Source organism: Psammomys obesus, unplaced genomic scaffold (assembly GCF_907164565.1).
Source record: "Psammomys obesus unplaced genomic scaffold, mPsaObe1.curated_primary_1811, whole genome shotgun sequence".
Classification (NCBI taxonomy): Eukaryota; Metazoa; Chordata; class Mammalia; order Rodentia; family Muridae; genus Psammomys; species Psammomys obesus.
Window position 1 is genome coordinate 2,842,296 of NW_026585626.1, and position 16,441 is coordinate 2,858,736.

General features: G+C 41.8%; 1 protein-coding gene across 4 annotated transcripts in view; it reads right to left on the reverse strand.

Annotated features, from left to right (window-relative positions):
* The window catches only part of Slc25a27 (solute carrier family 25 member 27), a 22,866-nt gene extending 6,729 nt beyond the window's left edge, over positions 1–16,137 (reverse strand). For 3 of the 4 annotated variants that reach the window (XM_055612281.1, XM_055612262.1, XM_055612271.1), the window contains exons 1-6: positions 15,880–16,137; positions 13,095–13,286; positions 10,622–10,706; positions 7,069–7,191; positions 5,695–5,807; positions 2,148–2,232 (exon numbers count right to left, since the gene is read on the reverse strand). In XM_055612281.1, the coding sequence (XP_055468256.1) occupies positions 2,148–2,232; positions 5,695–5,807; positions 7,069–7,191; positions 10,622–10,706; positions 13,095–13,286; positions 15,880–15,985 (704 nt within the window). In that variant the 5' untranslated portion in view covers positions 15,986–16,137. Of the gene's footprint in view, positions 1–2,147; positions 2,233–5,694; positions 5,808–7,068; positions 7,192–10,621; positions 10,707–13,094; positions 13,287–14,140; positions 14,379–15,879 lie in introns of all 4 variants that reach the window. The other variant, XM_055612292.1, reaches the window with a different exon arrangement.
* Positions 16,138–16,441: the final 304 nt, after the last annotated feature.

The following is a 16,441-nucleotide window of genomic DNA, read 5'->3' on the forward strand; positions in this document are numbered from 1 at the left end:
AGAAAGAAAGAAAGAAAGAAAGAAAGAAAGAAAGAAAGAAAGAAAGAGAGAGAAAGAAAGAGGGAGGGAGGGAGGGAGGGAGGGAGGGAGGGAGGAAGGAAGGAAGGAAGGAAGGAAGGAAGAAAGAAAGAAAGAAAGAAAGGAAGAAAGGAAGAAAGAAAGAAAGGAAGGAAGGAAGGAAGGAAGGAAGGAAGAAAGGAAGAAAGGAAGAAAGAAAGAAAGAAAGAAAGGAAGGAAGGAAGGAAGGAAGAAAGAAAGAAAGAAAGGAAGAAAGGAAGAAAGGAATAAAGGAAGAAAGAAAGAAAGAAAGGAAGGAAGGAAGGAAGGAAGGAAGGAAGGAAGAAAGAAAGAAAGAAAGGAAGGAAGAAAGGAAGAAAGAAAGAAAGAAAGAAAGAAAGAAAGGAAGGAAGGAAGGAAGGAAGGAAGGAAGAAAGAAAGAAAGAAAGAAAGGAAGGAAGAAAGGAAGAAAGAAAGAAAGAAAGAAAGGAAGGAAGGAAGGAAGGAAGAAAGAAAGAAAGAAAGGAAGGAAGAAAGGAAGAAAGAAAGAAAGGAAGGAAGGAAGGAAGGAAGAAAGAAAGAAAGAAAGAAAGAAAGAAAGAAAGAAAGAAAGGAAGAAAGAAAGGAAGAAAGGAAGAAAGAAAGGAAGGAAGGAAGGAAGGAAGAAAGGAAGGAAGGAAGGAAGGAAGAAAGAAAGGAAGAAAGAAAGAAAGGAAGAAAGGAAGAAAGGAAGGAAGGAAGGAAGGAAGGAAGGAAGAAAGAAAGAAGGAAGAAAGGAAGGAAGGAAGGGAAAGAGAGAGAGAGAAAGAGAGAAAGAAAGGGAGAGAGAAAGAGAGAGAGAGAGAAAGAAAGAAAGAAAGAGAGAAAGAGAAAGAGAGAGAAAGAGAGAAAGAAAGAAAGAGAGAAAGAGAGAGAAAGAAAGAAAGAAAGAAAGAGAGAAAGAGAGAAAGAAAGAGAGAAAGAAAGAAAGAAAGAGAGAGAGAGAAAGAAAGAGAGAGAAAGAAAGAAAGAGAGAGAAAGAAAGAAAGAAAGAAAGAAAGAAAGAGAGAGAGAAAGAAAGAAAGAAAGAGAGAGAAAAAGAAAGAAAGAGTGAGAAAGAAAGAGAAAGAGAGAAAGAAAGAAAGAGAGAAAGAAAGAAAGAGAGAGAGAAAGAAAGAAAGAGAGAAAGAAAGAAAGAGAGAAAGAGAGAAAGAAAGAGAGAGAGAAAGAGAGAAAGAAAGAAAGAAAGAGAGAGAGAAAGAGAGAAAGAAAGAAAGAAAGAAAGAAAGAAAGAAAGAAAGAAAGAAAGAAAGAAAGAAAGAAAGAAAGAAATGTTTAAAAAGATCCTGTTCTGGAGCTGTCTACGCTCTATTCAGGGAGAGGCCGAGTGTCACTCACTGTAATAGAGAAGTTGAAACTGTGTGTCAAGGAGAAGGAATGCCAGAAGAGCTGAATTCCCTCAAACCCTCATGTCTCATTCCGCTTCCTCTGTGTCCTCTTGCTTTTGTTTTGTTTTCCACTCCTCTGAGCCCTGAAGTAACTCATTCTTTTCTCTCCTTATTTGCTGTTCATAGTTTTCACACATGTTTAGTGTCTAGTTCTCCCTGTTGGTCAGCTCCCTGGGCAGGGGCCACTGCAAGATGAAGACTGGGAAAATTAACACAGAAGGCCACACTGATCTGCTGAGTTAAAGAGACCACCATCAGAAACTGCCCCTGGGGCAGCCCCATCAAGTATAGATGTTTGCTGAGTGTAGTCTGAACTATGCGGTGATTTTTATCTGTCTCTTCCACATTTTAACCGCAACAGACTTGAAGGAAATGACTCTTTAAAAACATAGCATCATCCTTCTCACAGGGTGACAGCATGACAGTCTTGACGAAAAGATTCCCAAAGTTAGAATCTATGCTGACAATTCAAGACCAGGTCATACACACGTCTGGAGAGATGGCACGGGGATTAAGGGCTCTTGCTGCTCTTGCAGAGGACCAGCATGTGGTTCCCAGAACCTGTCACTCCAGCTCAAGGGCGTACAACAAACACTTCAGGTCTCGGGGGCCACCTGAACTCACATGCACATGTCCACAAACAGACACACGTGAATACACATTAATTACAAACCAAATTAAATCCTAAAGAAGAAAACAAGACAAGTGCGAACAGCCACCCACCTGGATAAGCCATGAGTGGCGATGTTCTCCTCAAGAGGTGTGTTCAGAACCAGGTAATGCTTCACTGTATCATAAGTGGTTAAATCTGGCAAAGGAGAAAGGGTTGAGTATTCGTTCACTCGGCAGTGAATGTCTTCAGTGTCAAAAACATGCTGGGCTTGGGGCCGGACTGTGTGCCAGAATGAAAGACACCATTCTTGTTTTTAATCAGAAGCAGGCCAAGCTACAAACAGAATGGGCACTCATTGTATCTAGCTATGCTCATATTACCCTCTGGAATTTTTTGGGCTTTGGACTGAGAAATTCCTGCCTGAGACTAAGTTAGACTGACCATTAAGTTAGATGCTGACCATTAAACAGATCTTGGTCACTGTTTTACACTAAGCCTGTTCTGTCTTCTTCTAGTGATAATAAGAAACTATTTAAAACAGGAAAGCTATACCACAGTGCTGAGGTTTTATGAGGGGAACCCACACTGAAGTATAGACAAATGGATGATAATGGGGTGAGAATGGACTGGCATGTTTGAGGGTAGAGACACAGTGTGAATGGTACCTTTCTAGAACTTGGGGTAAGAGTCGTTGGAAAGATGAGCTTCTCTGCTCCCTGATGGCAGATGAAACAGCAAGCAAAACAAACTACTGGTTATCTAGATGTCAGTGCGTTTTAAAGTAAGAACTCTGCAGACAAGCAGGAAAGGAAGAGGGAACCAAAAGAATGGACTATGTGATGGATTTTGACGTTTGGGTGAAAAGGAAGGTCTCTTGCTAAAATGACACCTAGCAGACACCCAAAGGAAGCATAGAAAAATAACTGTTTAGATAGTCGAAAGAAAGTGCCCCTAATGCAAGGGAAACATTTGCCATGAGGCAGGACTTGGCTTGGGTTGTGAATGATTATGTAGAAGACTGGTATAACAGAGCAGGTGTGGGAGACAGAGAACTGTAGGAGCCAGCTCTGGGTCAGGCTACTGTGGAGAGGATCAGAGATCAGACTGTAGGAAGACAAGGGGACTGGATATGAGACCATCATGCTAATCCCAGTAAGAGATGATGCTGGCTCAATAAAGGTATTGTGGAACCCTGCTCAGCCTCTGGATAAATTCTGAAAGCAGAAATAGCCAGCAGGTTGAATATAGAGAAAGAAAGAAAAGATGAAGGCAGTGTTCTAAGTGTGAACAATTTAAGGGGAAACAGAAAGCTTTTATTTTTGGAGATAAAGGTGGAAACAGACAGCTTTTATGTGTTTTTATAAGACAGCAGCAATGATCACCTTTGTAAAGCCAGTTCAGGGGCAGCAGGACAAAGTGGCTATGTGGTACCTACAAAGGGACCATTGAGGAGGCTTCTGTAGTATCTGTGGAGAATGCAATAAGTCATGTATGAACATAGAAGCTCCAGGATAAGAAGACAGAATTCACTGCATGCAGAGACTAATCAGCACAAGGGACCAGGAACGACAAAACTCATACCCAAATACCAAAACAGACTGTGGAGTATTTTGAGACGATGGAGAATGAAGAAGAAAGTGGTTTGATAATCAAGTTTGGTTTAAATATGTTCAAAGTGATACTATAGAGACAGCCAAAGGAAGACCCGAGAGAGCAAGTGGAACTTGGGAGAAGGTAAGGCTGTGATAAAACCTGAAGGCACAAATCGAGACACTACAGCCACAAGGATTTCCTGGGGGAGGAATTAACCACTAATGAGACACAGCAGACATACCTGGAGTGACACAGAAAACCATTAACTATCAGTCCCTTAGAGTCATATCATCCATCTTAGAAATGATTCCTTCACCCACAAAGCCCTGAACATTTGATGAGTCTATATGAAAAACTAGAGGGAAAAAAAAAGATGAGTCAAACCATGCACATTGCCTTCAAGGTAGTGGAAGATAACTGCACAGAATTGTGATGACATGGAAGAGCACATCTAACAGGACCAGGTACGGGGAGGGGTTGTGAGAGGTTTGGGAATAACACATGGGCACATAGCCCATAGCTGAGTATTAAAGGGATGCGTAGAAGAAAACCGAACGCAAGAGGGGCAAGACCCGCAGCAGAGAGGTGAGGAACAGCTTTGTACATGGAGGGATGGGGTCTCTCAGCTAATGGCTTTGGTGAACTGCTCAGGCAGCTGACTGTGGTATCCTACATCAGGTTACAAACTATCCACTTTGTTATCTAACGAGAGGCCACTGGCAGGACACCAAGGGCATGTTGGATCAGTGATTTAGATAAGTCTCTCTGGACAGCTAAGCTACACAACTTTGAGGACGAGGGAAGAGGCCAGTTAGAGGGCTGTGGCAGAGGGCAAGCTGGGAGGTTACTGAAGTGGCAGGTATTGTGGTTGGCAATGGGCCTAAGATGATTTCAGAAGATGGAGGTAGCTGTTAGCCTTTCCATCTACGTTCCGAGAAGGCTGTGCATATATACAGGAAATGGCCATCCTCAGAGATGAAAACCTAGGCTGACAGGGACGCACCTTTCATTTCTGTGCCCTAAATTCTGTTTTCTCAACAAGAAAGACAAGCTGCTTCTTTAGTGTTTACTGTTGCTTGTATTCCAATTCTTGTGAAGACTGTATGTTCATTTTGGTGAGTAAACATGGCTAGAATAACAGTAACCATGGTGTAGACATTCCCACTGTATGTCTAAAACATAGACATTGCCAATTTCAGAACTATGTGTCTAGTGGTGAAATTGCCATTAGCCTTTTGAAGCTATGACCGCTATTTCCATATATTTTTATCTGTTTTAGATTTTGAAGTTATAAATTTAGGCATATACATTTAAAATAATGACTCTTCTTAGGGAAGGCCATATCTAACTTTTCAAGGTATCTGTCAACATATTATTTGGTTTTAAAATGGCTTCCCTCTCATATATTCTCTAATAGTGTAACTGGTAGCCTCACTAGTAAGGTATTACCATATTAATAACATTTCCTAAATAAGAATATTCATCTGATATATCTTAATTTTTTTTTTACATAGGTCTAATTTTATGATTCAGGCTGGCCTTGAACTCATGATCCTCCCAGCTCAGCCTTAAAAAAAATATCTTTTCTCGATTCCCTGACCAATTGAAACTTTCTGGTTATGTTAATTAAAAAAAAGAAACTAATAAGTAAAAATGAGAAGTGAGGGGTAGAGATTGTTTGTGTGAGGAATGCTCCCATTTCCAGGCTGCACGCCATGCAGTTCAGGAGCAATGCCAAAGGAGCAGGGGCAGAGGCTTAGGAAGAGAGTTGGGCATCTGGGCAGAGTGACTGTCTGCCAATTGGTTCCACTGTTTTCATCCCAGAGGGCAACCTGGACTGGGGCAGGAGGTCTTAGAAACAATTTGCTCTTAATTCCTTATGGGAACAATTTTCCTGCCTTTGGTCCTTTTCATACATGACCGACTGAGGTGAAAATGCTCCAGGATAAAAACATTCGGTTACCATTGCTGATTCCTGTTACTGAAAAACCAAACCATGCCTTCCACACCCTGATGCCAGGGCTCGTTGACTATGGCCGAGAGATTAAAGAAGCTTTCCGTTACCTCCCATATTCACAAGCGCTGCTCTTTGAATATTGGGTACCCAGCCTGCCCACAGCCCACGTACTCCTCCTTCGGCTAGGATTTTTGCAAACGCATGATGTACTCCACGGAATCTAAGAACAGTAACAGAGAAATGTTATTCTGTGTAGCCTTGTGTTTGGAAGGCAGATGTGGAAAGTTCACTTTCAGCTGAGACCGCTGGAGCAGCGGCCAAAGGAACGAACAATGCTCCAGGAGAGAAGGAAGAAGGCCTTTTGCCTCAGGTGTGTTTTTGTTCTGCACTGTTCTTGAATGCAATGTTGTGCCTCCTGTGACGAATACATGGCTTCAATTTACATGTTTATTTTTGATGGATGTCAGAACATAGCTATAGAACCCAATCTGGTGAAAGGACATGCTGAGTGCTGTCCTTTATGTATTCTGAATCGAGAGATAAGGCCTTCTGCCCTGCTTTCCCAGATACAATCTATAGTATGTTCCAGGCGATTGTGTTGAAATTGTTCTGTCCTGAGAAAGTGTGGGAAAGGGTAGCTCTGTTAATGTTCAGTTTGTGCAGTGTTCCATGGTGAATGATCAAGGAAGGCCTCAGCCCTTCTCATTAAAGTCCAGCTCAGCAAGAGACAGAGTGTTCCCAGGAGCAGACCTCTTCAGATTCCACTCAAATAGCCAGCACTTTCCCTCTTTCCTGAGAGGGATGGGAGTCTGTCTTTCAGAGCTCGACCTTCCCCAGGAGAAACAAGCTATGAGAAATTAGCAATGTTGACCTTTCTACATTCTTTGCAAGAGCAAAGGCAAGTGTTTTAGCGACAGTGGTGTTAACCATCAAGAATCCCCTTTAAAGAGGAACATACTGAGACTGTGTGTTAAGTGACTTCCAAGATACCAGCCCACAGTGACAGAGTCAGGGCTTAAAACAGGGCACATGATCAAATTCATCACTCTCCATCCTTTTGAACCATAGTATCATCTTTAGACCAAACTAGCCTTGAGTTCATGATGAACTACAGGTTGGCCTCAAACTCTCAGCAATTCTACCCAGCCTCCTGTGTGCTCAGATGACAGCTCTGAATGGCAAGGCCCTACTTTCTAAATTCTTTACACCAACTCGGGACAGGAGGCTAGTCTAATATTAGGAGAAGGAACAAAGAGTTGCAAACACATATAGTTTGCCTAGCCCAGAGTGCGCACACATCTGTATGCACAAGAACGATTTGGGCTAGCTCTGCTCTTCACAAATGTAACCAAGGAGAAGAATCGGTGTTAATTTCTTTAGTGAAGATTAGATTACAAAGCTGAGAGTGAATTAGACAAATGTCCAAGAAACAAGGGACTGAAAACGGGGAAGGAGAGGTAACTGTTTCCTGGATGACTCACCTCAGTGGCTTCCCTTCCAGCTTCCGTTTTCCTTCCATTTGCATCTGAACCTTCACCAAGTCAGTGGGGTTGGCTAGAAACTGTCCAATGACACCAGCCATCATCCCTCCAATGACCGACTTCCTAATTTGCAAAAGGAGATAATTTTTTTTTTTAATACTGGCCACTAATTTCACAGATTTCACAAGGGAATCACACCAACCTTGCAGAGGCCCTGGTTAAAGACAGAGTAAAGGTTAAAGATAGAATAAAGGGTGACACAAAGGACAGAAAAGCAGGCAGTCTGAGTGGTGGCTTGTGGTTGGGTCCAGGGATCAAAAGGATCAAAAGTAGAGGGAAAATATGAAATCCTTCCAACTGAATCCAAACAAACAAAAAAGGAAGATGGCTTCCAAGGGAAGGATATTTGAACTGATCAGTTCTCTGCAGCTGGCATCGAAACAGCAGAGATGCAGTCAGCCTAGGAGGCAAAGGTCACAATTTTAACTGGTTTTCCAAATGACAGGCTTTTCAGCATTCCTCTCTCTGAGGAAACGTGTCTGCGGGTCAAAGCTCCTTTACCCCCAGCCAACAGTGAGCAGGACTGAACCCTAACAATTACACAGCTGCATCCCCAAATCACACATTATAGGCAGTGCTTGTTGAAAGGCTCTATCATTTTACAGTCTCACAACAACTTAGAGGGAGTTTAAATTAGTTTATTAGTGATGCAACTTTTCACATGTGTAACACACATTTATATTTCTTCGGGGAGCTATGTTTCCCAACACCTTTCCCTTGTTTTTTTTTTCGGGGTGCTTTTTGTTGCTTAATGGTGCTATGAGCATACTTTTAAGACAAACTACTTCAAAATCTCTCTCTGTGTGTGTATGTGTGCATATGTTGCCTGAAGGAACTAGAAGAAGGCATCAGAGAAGGCTCCTTGGAGCTAGAGTTATAGGAGGTTATAAACTGCCTATTAGGGGTGCTGAGATCTGAACTCTGGTCCTCTAGAAAAACAGAAAATGCTCTTAACTGTTGAGCATCTCTCCAGCCCATGTGAACTACACTCTTTACATTTCTGTTATAAATTTAAAATTTCAAAGCAACAGGCACTTGTACATTATCTCATCAAACACTACAAAACCAGAAGCCTAAAAGTGCTGTGAAGAGAAGGGAGGGTAAAAAAAGGCAAGGCAGTCTGTCCACAATCCTCATTAAGGGAGCAGACACGGGACTCAAGCCCATCTCCAACTTCAAGGCCCAGAGCCTTTCAGAAAGGAAGAAGGATACACTGGTCTGTGTGAAAGGCTGCCATGGGAATTCTGATGGTACAAAGCTACCGTGGTTCTTCAAACAATTTCTTTTGAGTGTGTAGGGGTGGGGCAGAGACAGAAAGAGACTTTTGGGAGTCATTTTTCTCCCTCTAGCATTTAAGTCCTCAAGGTTAACTCAGGTCATCAGGCTTGGCGGTAAGAGTAATCTCGTTGGGCTGCCACTGTGGTTTTTAATAAGCAACGACATGGTGGACATATGAGTCTTTCATCTGAGCTCTTCCCTTCTGAGACGCTGATGACTACGGTTTGGTCCTTGCCTTGGCCTTTCACCAGTCAGTTCGCAGCCCATGTAAGAAAGAAAGACTAAAGAGAGGAAAAAGGAGGGAGCCAAAAAGATGCTGAAAGAGCCCAAGGGCACAGTGTCAAAGAAGTCAAAGAAATGAGTAACTCAAAAGAAGGATCAGAGGCAGCTAAGCACCCAGAACAGCGAGGATTTGGGTTAAAGTACATCAAATGTGTTTATCGTTCTTACATCTTGGGAATGGAGTACATTAGTGTATAGGCTCAAGTCCCACAACTGTTAACGCTCTTTTCCAAACTTCTACATTTACAACCTAAAAGCAAAAGAAAGAAAAAAAAAGACATATAAAAATAAAAAAAAAAAAAGAAAGAAAGAAAGGACAACAGAAAAAAATTAAGGTGACAATATAAACATAAACAATTACATAACAACCTAGGCTTTTGGGAATGAGAAGCTTTGAATATAAAACCATTTGCTCAACATGCTTTGACAGACACTGTGTCTTCAGTATAGTGTCTTCCTTCTGTTATAAAAATGTCCAAACAACACAAAACAAGTTCCTGCAGAAAGCCTTCTATCATTTGTTTGGCTGTAGAATCCACTCCTAGGTTTTGTTTTTTGTTTTTTTTGTTTTTTTTCCTTTAAGAAGTTTCAAATGATTCCTAAGGGAGGTTATGATAACCCACTGGCTGAAAACATGTAAGCGCCATCCAGCACAGAAGGCACTGAGCTTTATTGGTAGGGATTTATTAATAAGAACTGATACAAAACTGGCAGTTTTGCTCAGCAGGACCACCTGGCCAGGGGTGGCACCTCCTACGATGGGATGGCTTACTTCCTGGATACAGGCTTTAAAATCTAGACCACACAACCTTCTAATAATACAAAAGCCTGACCCTAAAAGAAAAACAAACAAACAAAAAAAACAAAGAATCAAAAAACCAAAACCCATGCATACACCACAAGTTATCTTGACTTGGTTTGTTTATTCCTGGGTGACATTTCCTGAGAAAATAAATTTTTCATTCAGAAAATTAAATCCTTTGGGATTAATGACATAGTCTTGAATTTGACAAAACATTTCTGAAAATAAGACTGGTATCTTTTGATTATAATCATAAAGGTACATGATATAATGATTTAATGTGTTACTTTTATATTTATCAAAAAAGACTAGCTATAATAGAAATCAAGTGCTGGCTAGTCTTGTATTAACTTGACACAAGCTAGAGACATCCAAGAAGAGGGATCCTAAATTTAAAAAAATGCCTTCCATCAGATTGGCCCAGAGGCAAGTCTGTGGGGACATTTTCTTCATTAATATCTGAAGTTCTGAGAGGGGCCATCCCACTGTGGGAGGTGCCACCCCTGGCCAGGCGATCCTGCTGAGCCAGCCATTGGGAGCAAGCTAGTAAGCAGTATTCCTCTGTGGCCTCTACCTCTGTTCCTGCCTCCAGGTTCCTGCTTTGAGTTCCTGCCTTTATGACCCTCTGTGATGGAACTTTGAGTTACTTCTGGTCATGGTATTTTATCACAACAATGAAAAGCTAACTAAGAAAATGGCATTTGAAAAAGGGAGCCACAATAGAATTATGATTATTATTATTGTTATTAGTTTTTGAAACAGGGTTGTATGTAATAAAGGCTGGCCTCTAACTATCTTCCTGCCTCCACTTCTCAAGGGTTGGAGTTATAGGCATATACCCTCCCACCAAGTCTTTGAATTTGTTAAGATTAAAATATTAAATAAATAACATGTGAACAATTCACAGATGCATCTCTGTTGTACCTGTATACAATATGCAAAGAACTCTTACTTATTTGAATTTCTATTGTTTATTAAGTCTGTTACTAAAAGCAATTTTAGTACAAATGGATAATTTTACATATACTATAATCAATAAACATTAAAGCCTTTGGGGGTCACAGCATATATGTGCATATATATATATATATATATATGTTTTTTGTTTCTGTTTTTCAAAACTAAACTTACCAGAGGGGATAATGCTTATCTTCACTTTTGCCAAAGACAACTTCCCGGAGATGTTCATAGGTGACCATCCGACCTCCAGAATACACTGCATAAAACAGACCATAAAAACACAAATTCAATCCTATGTCTAACAAAATGAGAGGATCTGACCTGACCTCGTCAGTCTTTCAATGGAGAAAGTTTTAGTCCTCGTCTGATCTCTCTAGAGTAAAGCCTCCCTTCTGTTTTCTTTAGACCTCTTCATTTCTCAGGACTCAACTCTATACGTTTTTTGGAAAGTTTCTCTTTGGCCTTCTTCTCAGTATCCTGGGCCCACACTGTGTGTTCTAACACAGCAACCATCAACTTCATTAGCAACTAGTTTGTTCTTATCTTCCCTTCAGACATACCCCAGGCCAGTTCTGAGTGTTGATTTTTTTTTCTCTTTTCACTGACATTAATTCACCCAACGTGAGTCCATTTATGAACTTATACACACACAACTTAGCATTTAAGGGTTTCTAAGTTATGGAGTTTGAAGTGAGGTTAGGGATCTATGGTAGAGAAGAGATCTACCGTTGTCTTCTTTTTTCGATTCTGACCATCTTTGGTGGGGGCATGGCCCCCATAGACTCATGTGTTTGAATGTTTAGTCCATAGAGAGTGGCACTATTAGGAGAAGTGGCCTTGTTGGAGTAGGTGTGGTCTTGGTGGAGGAAGTGTGTCACTGTGGAGGTGGGCTTTGAGGTTTTACATGCTCAAGCTAGGCCTATATGGCCTCTGCTGCCTGTGGATCAAGATGTAGCTCTCTCAGCTCCTTCTCCAGCTCCATGGCTGCCTGCATGCCGCCATGATTCTCAACATGATGAGAGTGGACTAAACCTCTGAAACTGTGAGCCAGCTTCAATTAAAGGTTTTCCTTTATAAGAGTGGCCTGGTGTCTCTCCACAGCAATAAAACCCTAACCAAGACAGCCACAGAAAGGGGAGGAGAAACAGAATGAAAATGAACCTCACAAAATAGCTCTATATGCTGATTTTAGCTCAAATAGGCAACTGTGGGGCTTGGTGCACAAAGGCTATTCTCTTTGAAAAAAACACATGTAACTGTACTGGAGAATTCATTGACATTTCTTCCCTTAACAGTTTTAAGCACATGAGAAAGGTCTTAACTGGAGAACAATAAAGTGACTAACACAAATGAAAAGAGGCCCAGAAAAGAAATATTCTCAAAGGTGGAAAGCGGTATCATTAAAATTAATTCCATGGTGCCCATACAAGAGATTTTCTTGATATTTTAGGAAGTTGGACTTGGCATTTCATAAAAAATAAACACAAATTATAAGAACAGTCCAAGTTTCTGTGCATAATCCTGACTCTTTTAAAAATCATATGCTAGCCTACTCATGTGAAGAGCGGAATATTAATTCTAGCAAGCTTGCACATGATTAGAACTGGTGCTGTCTGGGCCAGGGAAACAGCACAGAGGTGGAGGTACAGAAGAGCCACACTTATCCCATCATCTCTTTGGAATCTGTCTACAGGCTGATATGTCAGCTACACCGATTCCTGTGACTGCTGCCTTGGAAGCAGGGTTAGAGGGGTTTTCTCTGTGACACTGACCACTAACAACCCACAGAAATAGTTAGCCTGGGAACAGAGACAAATGTTCACCCATGGTCCATCTATGTCACTACCACCGCTGACATCTAGTGCCACGTCTGGATGAGGCAAGACTTCTTGCCCTCTGTCAGGTCAGCCTACTTGGTCTTTGATGTACAGGGTGAAGATAAATATATTTTAACTTTCAAAGAACATGAAAGTTAACTGAATGTTCCTTTAATTTTCACCATATTTAAGGCTAAGGGAAAATGATATAAATTATCATATAAATAAACAAATCAACATAAATCATTCATGTTCCTCTACCTTGTATCATTAAAGAGCTTACAGGAAAAATTTTCAAGCACACAGCTAAGTAGAAACATTTATAACTTTATATCTGAATTTATTAAGTGGCAACACTCGTTGAATTATCTCAAAGTGTTTCATAGAAATGGTGGCAGTTTATTTTTGTTTTTTTCACGTGTGTTATAGGGTGAGGTTGGTGCGTCGATATGATATGCTCACACGTGTAGAATCATATTTGTGTGTAGGTACAAATGCATGTGCAAAGGTCTGAAGCTGACATCAGTTGTACCTCTGTCATTTCCCACTTCATTTATTGCTCACCATTTCCAGCTAGCCTAGTTGGCCAGCTTGTCCCAAGGATCTCCTGGACAGTTTAAATATTTCCATATGCTATTCTCAAAGTTTAGGACAGTAACTCCTTAATAATAATTGAAAATATTTCCTTCTAATGATTTATTGTATCCATGTATGTGTGTGGGGGGGGAATAATACAATGTTTTTCCTAGATTTTGGATACAGCTGAAGAGGAAAGCAAAGGATACTGAACTCATAACAAACTTACCAGCTGGAATCAAGATAAATACCTACGTGTCTGTAAATGGCGGGTGTCACTCCTTGCCACAACTTTAGAAAGCCTTCCTCCTGGACAATCCCCAGGGCCGTGCGTACCATGCCCCTATAAGGGGCAGATGCCGTTGCGCCATCTCCCAACCTAGCAAGGGCAGCTTCTCCTTGCATCTGAAGTCGGGTTTTTGTAAGATCGAGGGGAAAGGTTGCTAATGAAATAAAAAAGAACAAATGAAGGGAAGGAAAACTCCAAAACACTCCAACAAACAAAACCTCTAAAATCATAGGGTTCATATTCTACCAAGATTTTGAGATTCTGAGGTATGAAAATATAGTGAAATTAGCTAGGGAATCTAAAAAGTACACACTTCCTGACCCATTCCCACATATTCTGATATAGTAGATGGATGATTTACAAAGTACATTCTCATGCCTTCCCAAATCCCAAATCCAAGACTCACTGCCCCAAAGCATCCCCAAATACAAAAAAACAAAAACAAAAACAAAACAAACAAACAAAAAAAGAATCCCACAAAAGTAGGGCAACTCTTGAGCTCTTCTCAATTAAAAAAAATAATAATCTCAAACCCACTTCAATTTTCCCAAAGACAAATGGCTTACAGTTGTCATAGCCTGTTGTGCCTTCCTTGACCACAGGCACTGTCATTTGAGATCTAATACAAATTTAGAACAAATCTGAGGCGGAATTCTCATGATTTCATAAGAATTTCCTTTTCCATGAGAATCAATCACAGCACTGATGTTTTGAGTTAGAGACAGATTATTTTTATATGAGAGCATATATTAGCTACCTAACTCATAATAACTTCAAACACACAATGTCCCTAAAAACTCTAAGAGAAGGGAATTGAGTCAAGCTATGCACATCGCTGACAGTACACAAAAATTTTCAGTGACCACTACCTGGTCTAGAATCCACGAATACCTTTTCTAAGATACGAGAGTGGGGGGAGGCGTTACATATTTTCATTAGGTTTTGAGAAGGTTAGTATTTAACCAATAATTTCTTTAAACAGATGTGTCTTATCTTGCACATACATACCTTAAAAAGTGCTGTACTAACATGTGAAACTAAAATAAAATATGAAGTAGGTGCCTCCATCCATCTGAGTACAAATTCTGCTTCTCAAAACATATTCTTTGGCTTTGGCTATTTCCTCGTTCAGGCTCTCATGCTGAATTCGTGTGTACTTCCCTTCACCAACTAACTTTGATTCTGTAGCTTTTGATTTCTAGTCTTCATATAATTCTCTCCAGCACATGTCACATTTCTGTACAAGCTTCAGGGAGGAATCAAACTGTTAAGGTCTCTAGTCACTCAACCATCTGATTTTAGATGTTTTTAAAAGTTAGCAAATTTTATTTCAGAAAGTCGATTAAAAAATGCTTCATTAGCTTTGAGGGAAGAGAGGCAAATAGAGGGCCAAAGGGCAAGAAAGAAAGTGTCTAAAGGGCAAAACAACAGTGCAGTGTGCTGACTCTGCTAGGTATAAAAGTAAATAACTTCTGCTAGAACAAGATTGAGTAAAATTTACAAATTACTAATGCACCAGAAATGTCCTGTCCTTCCCTTCCTTCCTTAATTCCTTCCTTAATTCCTTCCTTCCTTCCTTCCTTCCTTCCTTCCTTCCTTCCTTCCTTCTTTCCTCCCTCCCTCCTTCCTTCCTTCCTTTCTTTTCTTAATGGACAAGACCACAAATGGTATTCACAACATGCCCTCCCTTGAAAAATACATCATCTGGTCTTGCCATGGCACCATAATCCACTCTATGTGGTGTGCTCGCATTTTGTTTGTTTGTTTGCTTTGACTCAGGTAGGCAGATGAATCTTTTTTTCTATGATTTTACCTATCTATATATCTAGTCATTTATTTATTTATTTTTTGTTTGTTTGTTTTTTGAGATAGGGTTTCTTTGTGTAGCCTTGGATGTCCTGGACTTGCTTTGTAGACCAGGCTGGCCTCAAACTCCCGAGATCCAACTGCCTCTGCCTCCCAAGTGCTGCGATTACAGGCGCGCGCGACCGCGCCTGGTTCTATGATGTTCTTGAAACAAAAACAGCTTCTCTGCAACAGGCAACAGTTGTAAATGCCTTCCTCTGCATGTGCCCCCACCAGCGTGGAATGAGGCCACACAGGGGTCTCTGCGACTGTGCAACCAGGACCCACTTCTGTATCAACTGCAATAAAGTCCCCAATTAAATAGCTGCCCTGCCTTGCATTCACCATTTATAAAATTACTTCTCGGGATTCCTCCTGTAGGTAAACACGGTATAGGCTCAAAGAAGTGATGTGGCTGACTGACTTTAAATAGATGTTCAAGAGGAATGTTTAATAATTGAAGTCCCCCAAGGTGGGACTCCCGCACCCTCCCGCAAACCCTAATCTTAAAGATTCTGAGGCTGCTTAAGACTATAAACCACGAAACAGACGATCCAAGGAAGGATGGGAAAAATTGTGAACAAATAAATGGATTGTGGTTCTAAAAAGGTCATCCTCATGAACGGGGGGGGATGTTTCCTAGAGAGGTATGAGGGCTCATGAAGAGCCCAAGAGTACTCACTCAGGCACAAGGCAACATCCCTGGGGATGGGAAGACAAGGACCCTGGACACCTCCAATCCATGCTCCTCCCGAAGCTGGCCTACTGGGCACCTGACCACATCCTTGCGAGGGCGCAACCTCTGAAGATGCTCCAGCCTGGAGTGGGGCTGCCCGCCCATCCCTCCCCCAGCACGATGCCGCGGCCACTCGCTGGGGAGGCCGAGGCGGGGCGGCCGGTACCTAGCTCGGCCACAGTTGCGGCGCAGCCGGACAGTAGGAACTTGCTCGTCCGGGGCCATCTCTGCGTGAGCGGCAGCAGCGTCTCCTCCTCCTCGGGAACAGACATTCAGCAGCAGGTCAGGACCACTGGGTACCGTTAGTTGCCTGTGCACCTGCCACCCTGCCGGCGCCGCCCCTTTTCAGCCCGAGACAGGTCAGGGAGGGATCACGTGCATCTATTAGGCTCAGCAAAGCCGCCGCCCGCCTAGTCGCTGGACCGGTCCGGCGGCCTCAGGTACTGAAAAACAAAGCGGTACCCAAGAGGCTTCTGGGAAATGTAGTTCTTGGGAACGCAGTGCCTTCTCTGATTGGATGGTGGCTAGGCGCCCCGCTGCAAACTGCTAGCTACAGGAGCTCCATGGCTACAGTGCCTGTCCCCGCCCACCCGTCCCAACCCAGGACAGCTCAGCTCAACTCATTGCTCTTTTTTTTTTTTTTTTTTTTTTTTTTTTTTTTTTTTTTTTTTTTTTTTGGCCTACGGGCCAGAATTTGAAAGCGATGCGAAGGTGGAAGGGAGCCACGA